The sequence below is a fragment of the Zingiber officinale genome, chromosome 1B (genome assembly GCF_018446385.1).
Source record: "Zingiber officinale cultivar Zhangliang chromosome 1B, Zo_v1.1, whole genome shotgun sequence".
NCBI classification, from domain to species: domain Eukaryota; kingdom Viridiplantae; phylum Streptophyta; class Magnoliopsida; order Zingiberales; family Zingiberaceae; genus Zingiber; species Zingiber officinale.
The window spans coordinates 32731486-32746957 of NC_055986.1; the positions used below are offsets into that span (position 1 = coordinate 32731486).

A 15472-nucleotide genomic window follows, 5' to 3' on the forward strand; every position below is an offset into this window, starting at 1 on the left:
CCCATTCCTTCGATTTATTGCTGTCCTTTTGTCTCTTCGAGATGGCGAGCTCTTCCGAACCCGCTACCCATGTTCCCGGTCCATGGTATACGAGTATGGAGAGTAGGTTCGATGAGGAGCGCGCCCGGCGCGTTGTTAGGACCTACGGGATCCCGAATGACCATGAAATAGTTGTAGCCGACCCGACCGACCGGCCCCATAACCCACCGATCGGTACCATTTGTTTTTTTCTGGACCAATTCCAGGGTGGCCTTAGGTTTCCTACCCATCCATTTATTTTAGAAGTTTGTAATTATTTCCACATCCCGCTCGGCCAACTTGTGCCGAATTCCTTTAGGCTACTGAGCGGGGTGGTCGTCCTCTTTAGGCTGCACAATATCCCACTTGACCCCAAAATATTCCACTACTTCTTCTACCCCAAACAATCCGAGTTGGGTACTTTTATTTTCCAAAGTAGAATAGGTTTCAAATTTTTTGAGAACATGCCGACCTCCAACAAGCACTGGAAGGAATTCTTCTTCTATATACGACTTCCCGAGCGGCCAGCATTCCGAACCAAATGGCAGACCGCTGTGCCGACCCAGCCGGAGCTCGGCAAATTCAGAAGCAATCCGACCTACCTTCATGCGGCAAATTGCTTGTCCGGTCAGCGGTACAAGATCGACCAGTTGCTTCTCAAGGGGGTGTTGTACATTTTTGGATTATCTCCCGTTCGGGCCAATCTCCCCTACCGCATGGGTAAGGACTCTTTACTCCCTTCGCCTTTTTTGTCTAACTGATTTTAATTTCTTCCACTGCAGCTGAAGTCATGTGGCGCTCCAAGGCTACCGATCATCTGAAATTGAAGGCCGTGGAAATTGAGGCGGCTACCAAAAAAGAACTCGCCGAGCGGGGTCTTATCCCCAGCCGCCCGGCAGATGCAGGAGAGGGGGGGACGCAGTCCGCCCCTGAAACAGAAGTTACCCAACCCGCTTCAACGGAGGTTGAGGCGGATCCTGTTTCCTCTGCTCCAGCCGAGCTGGGAGTCCCCCAGGCCGGGGATTCACCACGGGAAGTTCGGCGGAAACGTCGAAGAGACTCCAGCCTTCCGCCGACCCCAGAGGGCGAACCGCAGGCGCCGATCGAGATCGCTTCTCCAGATCGCACGCCGTCGCAGATCAGGACCCCCGTGGCCTCGCCCACCGCACAGCCCTCTGGCTCTCCTCCACGGACTCGTCGTCGCTTACGACTAGGGGAGTCCTCGGGCCAGGCGACTGCAGCTGAGGAAGTGCCGGCTGGCCACCCGACCATCAAGACTACCCTTCGATTCCCATCGGAGGAATATTTATTGTCTGCCGATCGGCCATCAAGCCCCGTTCATGAAATAACCTTGACGGGTCCGCTCGCCAAACTTTTCGAGGACGCCCAGATTCGGGTGGCCCTCATGACGCCCAAGCAGCTCGGCGATAACCACATGCAGCAGGCCACTCAGGTAGGTTCATTTTTCTTCCTGTGCCATGCTACTGTTCGGTTCCTGATTTTATTATTTCCCTTACAGCATTGGGCTGAGCAAATCGCCACTAGCCATCGGCTGGCCGAGCTGGAGGATCTTATGGAAAAACTCCAAGTCTCGGGGGGTCCATCGGCCGAGCGGGAGAAACAAGCCCGCGAGGCCGAACAGAAGAAGTCCACCGACCTGGCTACAGAGGTGGCTCGACTTGAAGGCTTGGTGAAGAAGCGCGACGAAGACGTGAAGCGCGCCAGTAGCCGGAAGAAGCGGGCGATCGCTGATATGGACAAGATGAAAGTTGAAGTCCGAGCCCTAGATCAGCGATCTAAGGAGCTGGAAGCCCAACTAACTGCCGAACGGGATGGGCGCTCAGCTGAACGCACTAAAGCGTAGGTGGACCAGAAAGTTCTCCAAGACTCGCTAATTGCCTCCCGGGCGGCGCTCAGAAAATATAAGGAGGGAGAGCCGAGTCGCCTAGCAGCAGCGTGCCAAGAATACCTCCGCTCGGAGCGGTTCAGCGCAAAATTCGGTGGCAACGTCTCCTCAACTTTCGCCGAGGCGATCAAGGTCACCATGGCATACTTGAAGAAGGGGGGGGCACCTTCCTACTGACCTGAGCATTCCCTCTTCAGATCTGGCGGCTATGATTGACGATATCCCGGACGCTTTCTTCAACTTCGAAGACCCCGAGTGAAGAGTGTTCCTCGTCTCTATCTTGTTTTTGCATTTCTTACGCCCAGCGCAACTTTTAGTACTTGCCGTTCGACATGCTTTCCCTTTAATGCAATTATGTCTTTGCTTGCGTCTTCCTGATCATTATCCATAATATTCTTCTGTTTGCTTAACGTTTATGCTTAGAGTTAGTCATGCTCTAAGTGTTCTCTGTCACGCGGCCGATCAGCTTAACCCATTAAACAAAGTCCGAGCGGGAGGGCCTACTCGCTCTGCACATATCTAGCCTGTGTGAAGTCAACAAACGCCAAGTATCGAAGGACCAACGCCCGAGCGGGCCTAAATGTTTTAATACTTGTGGTTTCCGCGGTTTCTTATTCTCTGATATTCGTTCGTCCGCCCGGGGTATTTATAGTCGCTGGACCGACTCTCGATTTTTAACGACGGAGCTCGTCGGTCTTCTGCTCGGGGATTTATAGACGCCGGCTCGTCTCTACGATTTAACGTCTGCGCTAAACGGTCTTCCGCTCGGAGGGTTTATAGCCGGTCGGCGCGGCTCTCGATCTTTAACGACGGAGCTCGTCGGCGCGGATATTTATAGCCGGTCGGCGCGGCTCTCGATCTTTAACGACGGAGCTCGTTGGCGCGGATATTTATAGCCGGTCGGCGCGGCTCTCGATCTTTAACGACGAAGCTCGTCGGCGCGGATATTTATAGCCGGTCGGCGCGGCTCTCGATCTTTAACGACGGAGCTCGTCGGCGCGGATATTTATAGCCGGTCGACGCGGCTCTCGATCTTTAACGACGGAGCTCGTCGGGGACACGTAGTGCTTCGGCAGAGGATCTCGCAGAATAGCCTCTGAAAACTGGCGATTAATCCTCTCGGGTGATGCGTCCGCTCGGGGGGCTTTCCCCTTTCTATCATCTCGTCTAGGCATTTCATCCGAAGAAGATCCCCTATCTCTATGAGCTGGTACGGCCTCAGGGGTGCGGAATAGAGCCCGATGAAATGCAACGGTGGCCTGCGGTGCTTCCGCTCGGCCACTAGACGCAGACGTTGCTTGCTGCTCCGGCCGCTCGGCTGTTGCTTTCTGTTTTTGCTCCACAAGCTTGGCGGCCCTAATTTCGACCAGAGCGTCGAGTTCCTCTGTGGAAAGCGTCACTGTGTGTTGTCGTCCAGCCTCGTCCATTGTTCCCGTTCGGATGCAGGAGCGTTCCCACAGACGGCGCCAAATTGATCCTGTCCGAATGCTGAACCAACGGACGCTGGGCACGTGGCGCTCCCCTGCTGCTGATGTGGGTCTCCGACTAACTGCCCGATGCTCCGGCGATCCTGCAACAAAACCGAGCCGGGGGGGGGGGTGTCCCGGCGACGGCTCTCCGACGCTCAAGTTAGGCGAAGGAATAAGAAAGTGGCTTAGAAAATGTAGATTTGCATACCTCCGGTTGAAGAAGTGGAGGCCTTATATAGACCTCTCGAAGGAGCCTGGGCACACCAATCGAAGCGATCACCTGCTTTCGATCATGCCTAGGTGTGGGTCTGTCAGAAGGGCATCCATAAGACCATACTGCTACTGTATCAACCTTTCCGTGATATGATGGTGGGACCTTTAATAGTGCCATCTTGCGTCAAGTCTAATCATCATGCCTCTGCTGACATACCATATCCTGAGCCGAGCGAATAGGCCGCTCGGCTAACCACTGTTCCCTCGCCACGATTCCGGCCGAGCAGACACCTCCGCTCGGCCATTCTGTCCTCGGCCGAGCGGACACCTCCGCTCGGCCACTCGGCTCTGGTTCTCCTGCTTTGGCGTCGGAGACCCAACTCTTTGGCTGGGTAATCTCTGGTTCCGCTCGGACGAGACCCCATCTGTGGGTCCCCCATTTTTACCGCCGGATCACTCACAAAATACAAGTGCCCTCCACGTGATGCTACATTGGCCAGTCCCCAGAGATCCGTATGTACGTAGTCCAGAATCCTCTCTGTCTTGTTTGTTGCCGTCTTGAATTGCACTTTGCTCTGTTTCCCAAGAACATAGAATTTGCAGAATTCAAGCTTGCACGTTTTGACACCCTTCAACAAATCTCTCTTGTGAAGCTCTTGCATCCCACGTTCATCCATATGTCCTAGCCGTATATGCTACAAGACAGTACTGTCTGATTCAGACTCCACCGATGCGGCTCCACCTACAACTGTAGTCCCTATCAACTTGTAGATGTTTTCTGCTACCTTTTGTCCTTTCATTACCTTTAGAGCTCCCTTGCTGACCTTCATTACCCCGCTCACTGATTTGTAATTACAACTAATATCATCCAGTGTGCCTAGTGAGATCAAGTTCTTCCTTAGCTCTGATATATATCTGACATCACATAAAGTTCTGATCACACCATCAAACATCTTGATTCTGACATTCCCTATGCCAATAACTTTGCACGATGCATCGTTTCCCATCAACACTGAACCAGAATCCACTGCCTATAGGTGTCAAACCAATCCTTGTTTGGAGTCATGTGATATGAACATGCAGAGTCTAAAATCCATGCATCCGTCAGCTGCTCCGAACTTGACATAACTGATAGCATATCTCCATCACCGCTCTTTGAGTTTTCCTCTTCAACTATGTTTGCAGACTTTGCCAAATTACTTTTGTTCTCTGCAACATGTTTCTTTATCTCTGGACAATTTCTCTTGATATGACCTTTGCCTCCACATTTGTAGCACGTGATCACCTTCTTCCTTCTCGACTTAGAACAAGTCTTGTTGTTGTTGTTATATCCATGTCGAGATTTTCTCCTACCACACTCTTGGTTGCTATTTACCATAAGTCCTTCTCCTTGAGAAATTTCATCGCTTGTTTTCTTCCTTTGGTGAAAACCTAGCAACGCACTTGTAATCTCCTCCAATTTGAGAGTTTCCTTACCCCACATTAACGTAGTAACCAAATTCTCGTACGTAGGAGATGAAGGTAGAGAATTCAACAACATCAGCGCCTTGTCTTCGTCTTCGATCTTCACATCAATCCGCTTCAAATCACTTACAATCTGGTTGAATACGTTGATGTGCTGGCTCAGATCGGTTCCTTCTATCATTTTCAGCCCAAATAATTTCTGCTTGAGATACAACTTATTTGTCAATGCCTTTGACATGTACCGGCTTTCCAGCTTTTGCCAAACTGCCACCAGTGACTCCTCGTCCATGACATGGTACATCACGTCATCCGTAAGACAAAGCCTGATTGTTGCTACTGCCTTCGCCTGAAGTTCTTTCCAATATGATTTCTCCATGCTTTCCGATTTTCTGTCTCCTAGCGCCTTCACAATGCCTTGTTGCACCAACAAGTCCTTGACCCTTCTCTGCCATAATCCAAAGTTTCCGGTTCCGTCAAACTTCACCATATCAAACTTCGCAGAAGGCATCCCCGACATGATGAAGAAATCCGCCAAAAACCTGTAGCTCTGATACCATTTGTTGCGCCTAAAGGATGTCTACATATCTCTACAATGACATGATATTGTCCACTTTGGGCCTAGGCTCTCATGACTTTGCTCTTGGGCTCTACCCAAAAGGCCTCATGCCAATGGAGATATCATGTATCCTTTTAACCCCATGATCTTTTACCAAATCTTTCAATGTGGGACTTTGATTGAAACCCAACAAGCCTCCCCTCAAACGAAGGACCGCAATTACTCTCATAGTCCGGGCCTCCCCGCGAGCATCCAGTCATCCTGACCTGCTCTGGGCCTCCCCGCAAGCATCCGCGCTCGGTCACCTTGACCTACTTCAGGCCTACTTGCGAGCATCCAACCACCCTGACCTATTTGCCTCACCGCAAGTACCTGGTCACACTGACCTGCTCCAGGCCTCCCTGACATGCTCCAGGCCTCCCGTGAGTATCTGGTCACCCTGACCTGCTTTGGGCCTGCGAGCATCTGGTCTCCTTGACCTACTTGTTTCCGCACAAGTATCCGATCACCCTGACTTACTCCAGGCCTCCCACGAACATCCGGTCATCCTGACCTACTCCGGGCCCACCCTCAACTTCGTTCAAGGCCACCCCACATGACATCTAGTTCGTACCATGGCTCTGATACCAATTGTTGCGCAAAGAGAGGGACACCACCTCTCAACCTCTAAATCGCGGAAGAAGAGGAAGAGAGAAAAGAGATCGCACGGAACAACAAGACAAAGACGCACAAAAGGAGCAAACATATGGAAGAAGAAGAAGAAGAGAAAGAAGAAGAGTTACCGTGGTTCGGCGACATGCCTACTCCACAAAAAGGTCGAAGTTTTATTAGAATTCTCTCTATACAAAAGAATCACGTTTAATGATTCTTGTGTTTTGTTGTTATACAATAAATTTACAATGATCCCAATAAATACTGCTAAACCCCATACCTGATAAAAACATAACATAATTTGTTATGAAAACATAACAAAATTCTATTATATAAAATTTTAACAAAATTTTATTACAAAAAATCTTAACCGATTTTTTTTCCATGACATTTCTCATATTAACTTTCATCTAAATATAAATTACTCATCAACCATATACATCCTCAGAGGACGGCTGCGCAATTCACCTCATCCAATATGCCAATTCTCTCATCGATTTCGCTGTTACTCTTTCCTCTTTTTCTCTCCGTGCCAGTATGCCACTCGATATAATCTACCTCATCCCCCTCTCTCATCCACATGGCTCCCAGCAGTTTGCCTTGGGGCGGCGCCACATGTCGACTTGACAGGAATCAGGGATGCATCGAGCTCTCGAGGAGTCATCCTTTTTCGCTGGCTCTAGTGAAGAACTGCTCCTTGGACATTGACCTCAATCAGCCGCCGGCGGAGGTTGCGTGAAGCAAACTCACAACACAAATAGTCGGAAATTACATCTTACACTTTCATATTAAACTAATTTATTTTTGCTTTAACATTACTAATCTTTATTTATTCGACTGTTAAGAGTCGATAGGCACCTAGTGGATCATCTAATGAGCAGATGGATAACAAAAAGAACATCATCAATCATCATTCATGTCGCGACTTCAATACTGAAAGTTCACTGGATATGTTTTATAATACCCAAACACGTTCACAAGCCTGTTCGTCCTGCATGGTTTATTCTATTGCCAACAACAAAAGTCCTGAAGTTTCAGCTCTGGAAACAAACTCATATTAACAATCAACTAGGTAACAGTCATTAGATGAATGAGGAGGGTTCAAAAAGCAGTAGGATTTCCAAGAGCAGTGTAGTCTGAATCTTCAGCCAAGTAAATAAGGAGTTCAGGGTAAGGATCAGGGTAAGGATCATCAGTAACTGATCGAACACTGACTCTTCGCTGGATAGGAGTCCTACAGGAAGGGCACTCTTTCAAGCCCTTTTTCTCATGAAGCTCGTTGCATTGTCTGCAAAAAACTTGGTGGGCACAAGGAAGCAGGACGACGGACACAGTTTCAGATAGGCACATCACACATTCCCATTCACGATCTAAAGCAGACTTCGATTCCTCCTCAGAAAGATAAATGTTGGATGATGAACTTTCCACTAATTTTAGCTGTGCAATTTGATTCTTTAGCTGAAGGATATCATTTTTGTATCTCTCCAAATTATTTTCTGCTTCAATTTTTAATGCATTTTCTTGTGATTTTGCCGACATCTCGATCTGCTCCAGCTCCTTTCGTTCATTCTCGGCCATTTCAAGAGCATCATTCTTCAACTTCTCTTCTTTCTTCCACTTGGACTGAAATAAGTTGCATTAGCATTTAGCAGGCAGAATGAGAGAAGCATTTATTTAGTATGTAATTAAGGATATTGAAACAATAGAATCAAATACTTGAACTGTTCATATAGACTTCATAAATTTACCTTCATATTATCATGAAGATCCTTGGCTTTCTTCAATTGCTGTTGCAATTGAAAAAAGCGATGCTTTTCAGCTGCAAGTTGATCTTTAAGCGAGAGCTTTTCTTCTTCAGATGATTGTAACTTTTTGAGGTACTCCTCCATCCTTCTTGAAGCATTTTCACTATTCGCTGCCACTTCTGCAGCGTGCAATTCTACATCTTTCAGTTCCATCCTCAGTTGAGTATTCAACGTTTCCATTTTACGAGCCTTATCTTTAAGTTCCTTAGCCTGGACTATATTTTCTTCCATCACACCGTCATGCACCATTCTAAGCGCTTCCATTAATTGACGATTCCTCTTTTGTTGTTTTCTTAGTAATTGAAGCTCGTCCCTGTCCTTGTTCAACCTCTTGGCCGCCTGCATCACCTTTTGCGTACCCCAATCGTTCCACTCTTGCACTTCCTTCTCGAGCCTGCATTTCATTTGAAGCAGCGACTCCAACGAAGCATTTTGTAGAGTGCTCTCGCTGATAACGCTAGGTTCTCTCGAATGCTCTACAGTTTGCTCATTGATTGCAGACAGGAGACTTTCCCAGTCCAATTGTGACTCGATTTGAGATGTACCAGAAGTGCCCGATTGCTCAAGATTCCTAGAACAGTCGCTACCAACATCAAGGTTGAGCTGCATCATCAAGCGCCACAAGACCTCGCCTTTACTGAGCGGCTTGTTTGCCTTGCTGATCACATCATTGATCATTTCTTTCGTGATTCTCATCTTCTTCTTCTTGAACTCGTCAGAAGATGTAAGATCTGCGGATAAGCATTTTTGTCAGGATAATCATGGGATACGAAGGCTAGATCTAATTGCTGCTCTAATTAAGATTGAATATAAAGTACCCAATAACATCTTCTGAAGCTCTAACTCGGATTCCGGACTCCAATCAGCACCCGACGATTCCATCAACTCCTGTTGCTGCTGCGATTCTAATTTCCTGGATTCAGAGACATAAGAATACCAACTGTAGCAGTGATTCGATATCAAAAACAAGCATAGATAGCCATAAGAATCGAAAAGAACTGGTAATAAGAGTATCATAAAAAAACTTTCGGTATCAAAGATTGTATATTAACTTCTCTATTAAAGAAAGCTGATTAAAGATTGACAAAATGTGAAAAAGAAAACATGAAAACTGTAAAGGGGAACCAAGATGAGACAAACAAACTGATACTAGCGTCAAAAAGACTACACAATTGAAAGCGGAAGGATTTTCTTACCGGAGAAACGATCAAGAAGGCAAAGACGATCGGAAAGGAAGATAGAAACGGGCAGAGACGCACCTAATTGACACCGATGGAAGTGATAGATCGATGGATTTGCAGCTCAGACGGAGAAGAGGTGGAAGGAGGAGGCCTGAATTGCTCTGGCGGTTTATATAGGACGAGACGAAACCAAGACTAACTGTCAAAAAAAAAAAAAATATGTACGGAATTTGAAAAATAAAACGGCTCTGCCCTTCGTTTTTTTAAACAATATTAAAAGAGTTTCATTTTTTTAATGTATAAAATCACTTAAGTGTAAGAAATATTCGAAATAAAACTTATTCTCTAAAATACCCCTTTAAATTTATAAATCAGTTAAGTGTAAGAATTTTTTGATTAATAATTTGATTTGGGACAATAATGAATGGAGAGATATTTTAGAAAATAAGTATTTTTAGCAAAAATATAAACCGCTTTTTATCAAACCGTGTAGGTAAGATTTTGTAATTACCAAATCACACAATGTAGTTTATAAATTACCAAATCATGCATGCTATACCGATTTTACTCATCCACGTCACCTGATCGTCGACATCATAGTCCACCTTGGCTGCTTGTCTGAAGTAAGGAAAAACGACATCTCGAACCACATTTAGTTTTCCCATAAAAAACTAGTGATAAAATCTCGCTTCATCTTCAAAAATATAAAACCCTAACTCCTCCTCCCGAACCACATTGCCTTCTCATTCCCGACATTTAGTGCTTCACCGACGAAGTTCTACATCACCGATCCTCATGATATTTGGCTTCTTCATCTCCACCAACATCTTCATTGGCTTCTTTGAAGTTCAAATTGTATCCTTCACTGACTATTGTGTTCTCGGAAGTTTCTAGGTCAAACTTCGGCTTCACCACCTTCACCGCGTTAGTGTAGGTCCCGTACCGTCGGAAAGAGGGAGGGGGAGGGGGGTGTAAATTGCCCTGTAATTACAAAAAACACCCTTTTCGGAACATTCGACTAAAGTTAATACAGACACTTTTAATAAACGAAACTAAAATGGATAAAAATAAGTACGAGACAAAAGTGTCTACTTGGTTTACAATCGAGGAGGTTGCTAGTCCAAGGCAATGAAGCTCAACTAGCAGTCTCCTTCTTCGACACAAATCGGAGGCGAAAAAGCCTCGTACAAGGCGTTGAAAGCACAAAAATTGAAAGCAGAGTAAAGAATTCGAAGTACAAAAGTGTTGTACTGAACTGACTGAACTAGTGTTCTATTTATAGTGCTTCGGTGAAACTTATCCGTTGCTGACGTGGCACAGTTCGGGCTCTTGGACCCTCTCCGAGCACTCCTAGGGTGACAAATTTTATCTCTATACAACGTCTCCGCGCAACGGTTGGAAGACAAACTTTTTGATGTTCGAGCGCCTATACCATGTCTGGGCACCGAGACCGGTGCTAACATGAACCCGAAGGTGATCCACAACAACGACACTTCGACGAGGTGCCTGTGAGGCGCCTTGGTGGTTTGGCCTCAGACTGACCATCCGATGTCTTCTCAGGTCGCTGGCTCCTTCTCCGGTCACTTGAGTGATTCTCCTACTTTCCACAGTTAAGCTCACACAAACCCAACACCGGCCTTCTCCTCGTTCAGTTTTCCGCTCCAGCTTCTCGTCCCTTGGAAGTGCTGCATGAGTACTTCTCACTCCACTGATGTATTCTTCCACAACTTCTGGTTCCTTGGATGCATCGAACTCATCAACTCAATTCCTGTGTCATCCTTTTCATATGCTGCTTCTTTCGCTCGACTTCTTGTGATCCTAAGCTCCTGCACACTTAGACACAAGGATTAAACACAACAGAACCTAATTTAACATGATTGATCACATCAAAATCAACACGGGGTGCTTATAATCTCTCCCTTTTTGATATCATCAACTCAAGTTAAGTTAGAGTAAAAAAAATAGTAACATAACAATAAAATAATTACAATTAATAAACAAGCAATGTAATTAATAAATATGCACAATTAAAACATAAAAAATGAACCTTTTCCTAAACTTGTTTATTATTCTCCCCCTTTGATCATATTAAAAATAGAGATAAAAATTCTAAGGGTTACATAAATAGTGACTAACACTTAAAAAAATTCTGGAAATTATTTTTTAAAAATATAAATTTTTACAAATTTAAAACTAGTTTTTGAAAAAAAAAATTTTTAAATTGATTTTTTCTTTGAAAAATTCTGCAAGTTTTTGTCATTATCAAATACAATAATCTAGACTAGTGATAAAATTTTCATGAATAACTATGATTTATATAAGAAATAATAAATTAATTTAACCAAACAGATGTATTTCAAATAAAAAATATTTTGAGCTCAATAAGTTTTGTAACTTTTTTTTAAGTAGGTAAAATAGAAAGTATATTTATAGAAAAATTAAATTTTTGAAGATTGTCTTTTTGAGAATTTTTAATATTAAAAATTGATATTTTGATAAAAAAATTATATAACCGTCAGAAAATTTGAAATTTTTTTATAGAGAATATAATATTTTATCACAAAAAAAATATATTTTTCAAAAAATAAATCTATTAAATAATTTTAATTTTAATATGCCATCAATAAGCACACAACACAATGTGTTAATCAAAACCCAGAAAAAGTAGTTTATGGTCTCCCTTTTATAATTCTTTCATAGTACAAAATATTCATCTGACGAACTAGTTGTTAGACATCCTTCCTCGCAGGGGTATCAGACTGCTCCTCCCACCCAAGATACGAACCAGTAGCCGAACTGCAACCTAAGCAAACATCAACCGTTTGCCCCATCCTCAAATGTTTATTTGACCCACCTTTGTAGACTTGCAAGGAAGACGCTAGCTCAGATTTGGTTCAGTTTAATTCAACATGTAGGTGTTGGTGCGGTTAGCACTAACGGTCTAACCCATATTTTGATGAATGACAAAGTAGGTTAAGTTAGTTTCATTGTGATCCAACACTTTAACTAAGTGTGCAGGAGAAGCCCAGACTGGTCGACGGGCTGACCGGACGTCTAGCAGGTAAGTTAAGGTAAGTCACTGGAGGGGAGTGACTTGGTGAGGATGGGTTCCCAGTTAGGGAACTTACGCGTCGATCCAACTTAGAATTATTTCGGAACTCTAAGTTGAAATCTTGACTAGATTCTGGTCTCGGTGAGACAGAATCTAATTACTATTCTTTTTCTATTGTGCTAACTTCTGTTTTGCAGGGTAGTTTAAAATATTATTTTTGTCTCGGACTAACTCTTTCTTACAGGAGAAGGACATTCTGGAGAAAGGTGGTTCGGGTGCCCGGAATCGGTCCGGGCGTTCGGAAGCAAAAATTCTATCCTGTCGTCATGGGGAGCGCACTGATTGGCCGGATCTACATCACGGTCCGAGCGCCTAGAAGGGATCTGGGCGCCCGGAGCCTCCTATATAAGGAGGTCTCACCCTGAAGCAAAATTCAACTCACAACTACGTCTTCCAACGCTTTCTATACAGCGCTGTGCTCCTACGACACTACAAAGCTTCTCCGACAACTTCCTGCTTTCTTTTTCTTTAATTGTTGTCGGTATTTCATTTATTTAGCATTCCTGTACTTTAATTTTGTAATCATCTTTTCGAACTGGTAGTGTATTTCCCAATGAAAGCACTCGACGAGTGTGGACCTTGGAGTAGGAGTCGACCAAGGCTCCGAACCAAGTAAATTGGTTCTTGTTAGCATTGCTTTTATTATTTTCCGCTGCGTACTTTCTACTAACATTTTCGATCGATATTCACCCCCCTCTATCGACTTTCATGATCCAACAAGTGGTATCAGAGCAGGTACTGCTATGATTTGATGCAATCACCAATCGAAAAAGGGGGTGAAATTCTTTTTTAATTTTTTTCGATTTTTGATTTTACGTTATAATCCAAACTGGTATTGTTACCTTTTTGGAAATTTTCTCATAGCAATTTATCTGAATTGGTGCAACATTAATTCAGTCTTAGATATTTTTTATTTAAATACCGCACTACTAATTCAAGACCAAGTCTTGAGATTTTTTTTTTTGTGTATGCAAGGTAAAAATGTCTCAAATCGAAGGTTTCAGTACAGTCCGTTCTCCTCTATTCAATGAGGACAACTTCCTCTACTGGAAGAAACGAATGGAAGTATACTTGAAGACCGACTTCGACCAGTGGTTCAGCATCACCAGAGGCTACAAGGTGTCGATCGATAACTCTGAAAATCCACTGGACCCGGAACAGTGGACTCTGGATATGAAAAGGAAAGCCTCGATGGACTTCAAAGCTCTCAATATACTGCAATGCGAGCTGTCGAGGGAAGAGCTAAATTGAGTGGGATCCACACCAAAATGCGAAGGAATTATGGGACAAGCTGGTCGAACTACACGAAGGAACGAGCAACGCCAAGGTAACTAAGCGTGATTGTTGGTGCGGATAGCACTAACGGTCTAGCCCAGGTTTTGATGAATGACAAGCAGGTTAAGTTAGTTGTGTTGTTGTCTGACACTTTGATCAAGTGTGCAGGAAAAGCCCAGCTAGGTCGACGGGCTGACCAGATAGCTGGCGAGAAGTCCAAGCGGGTCGACGGGCTGACCGGACGCTTGGCGAGAAGTCCAGCTAGGTCGACGGGCTGACCGGATAGCTGGCGAGAAGTCCAAGCGGGTCGACGGGCTGACCGGACGCTTGGCGAGAAATCCAGCTAGGTCGACGGCAGGTAAGTGAGGTAAGTCACTGGAGGGGAGTGACTGCGAGGACGCGTTCCCGGGTAGGGAACATTAGGCGTCGATCCGGCTTAGATCCATTTCGGATATCTAAGTCGAGATCGTGACTAGATTCCGGTCTCGGAAAGACGGAATCTAAGTCATACTTTGCTCATCTATAAAACTGTGCTAACATTCTTTGCTGCAGGGTACATTTGTCTCGGACTAACCTGGGCGCCTGGAAGGGGTCCAGGCGCCCGAGGCAAGTTTTATCCCCAGGACGACGTTGACACTTGGAGCATGCTGGTTGGGAGTGTTACGTCACATTCCAGCGCCCGGAAGGAATCCAGGCGCCCGGAATAATAAAGCCCCAGGCAGGAGCTTCAAGATATCAGTCTTCTGAGAACTCTGAGTCCAATCACTCTGCTGCTCTGCGCTCCAACAACGTTCACAAAGCTCCGACAACTCACTCCGGCGCTTCTTTTAATTTATTGTTTATCGGTTAGCTTTGTTCTCTTTCTTTTCATTAGCAATATCTGTACGTAAACTGTAATTATCCGAATTGCTAGTGAATTGCCCAACGAAAGTACTCAAGGAGTACGGGCCTTCGAGTAGGAGTCGTCTCAGGCTCCGAACGAAGTAAAAATCAACCGTGTTCATTTCTTTATTTCTTTACATTTCCGCTGCGTTTTAACTCGTTGTTTTTCGAATCGATATTCACCCCCCCTCTATCGAATCTAACGGTCTTACAAGTGGTATCAGAGCAGGTACCGCTCTGATTTGGTGCAACCACCAATCAGACAGGGGGTGAAATATTTTATTTTTCCCAAACTGATATTATTATCTTTTTGGAAGATTTTTTTTCCTGTTGCACTTAAAATCTAAATCGGTACAACACCAACTTAGAGTTTCTATTTTTTTCCGCACTGCTAATCCAAGACGAAGTCTTGGGATTTTCTTTTTCCAGTTAATTTAGTGTGTGCAGGATAAGATGTCTCAACAAGAAGGCTTCAGCACAGTACGTCCTCCCCTATTCAACGGGGATGACTTTTCGTATTGGAAGAGAAGAATGGAGGTCTACATGAAGACAGACTACGACCAATGGATGAGCGTCACAAAGGCTTATAAAATTCCAGTAGACAACTCCGGGAAAATAATAGACCCTGAAGAATGGACAAACGATTTAAAGAAAAAGGAATCAATTGAGAACAAAGCCATCAACACTCTACACTGCGGACTAACACGAGAAGAACTGAACCGGGTCGGACCGCATGAAAACGCTAAGGTAACAAAAAGAGATTTGCTGTTAAATAAAATTTTTAATATAAAAATGCAGGAAGGAGAAACGGCAAGTCAGCTCCACGCGAGGGTCAAAGATATCCTCAACGGTCTCCACGCGATAGGCCACCAAATGGAGAACCGAGACTTAATAAGGTACGCGTTAAATGCTTTTCCGCGAAATAATTTGTGGGCATCAA

At 44.7% G+C, this 15472-nt stretch overlaps 1 protein-coding gene across 1 annotated transcript in view; it reads right to left on the bottom strand.

Annotated features, from left to right (window-relative positions):
* Positions 1 to 7378: 7378 nt before the first annotated feature.
* LOC122036885 (kinesin-like protein KIN-7K, chloroplastic) overlaps positions 7379 to 15472 on the bottom strand; it is a 66753-nt gene continuing 58659 nt past the window's right edge. The window contains exons 2-7 of the mRNA XM_042596353.1: positions 10051 to 10244; positions 9823 to 9881; positions 9342 to 9462; positions 8901 to 9022; positions 8026 to 8813; positions 7379 to 7900 (exon numbers count right to left, since the gene is read on the bottom strand). Coding sequence (XP_042452287.1) covers positions 7379 to 7900; positions 8026 to 8813; positions 8901 to 9022; positions 9342 to 9462; positions 9823 to 9881; positions 10051 to 10244 — 1806 coding nt within the window. The remainder of the gene's footprint in view (positions 7901 to 8025; positions 8814 to 8900; positions 9023 to 9341; positions 9463 to 9822; positions 9882 to 10050; positions 10245 to 15472) is intronic.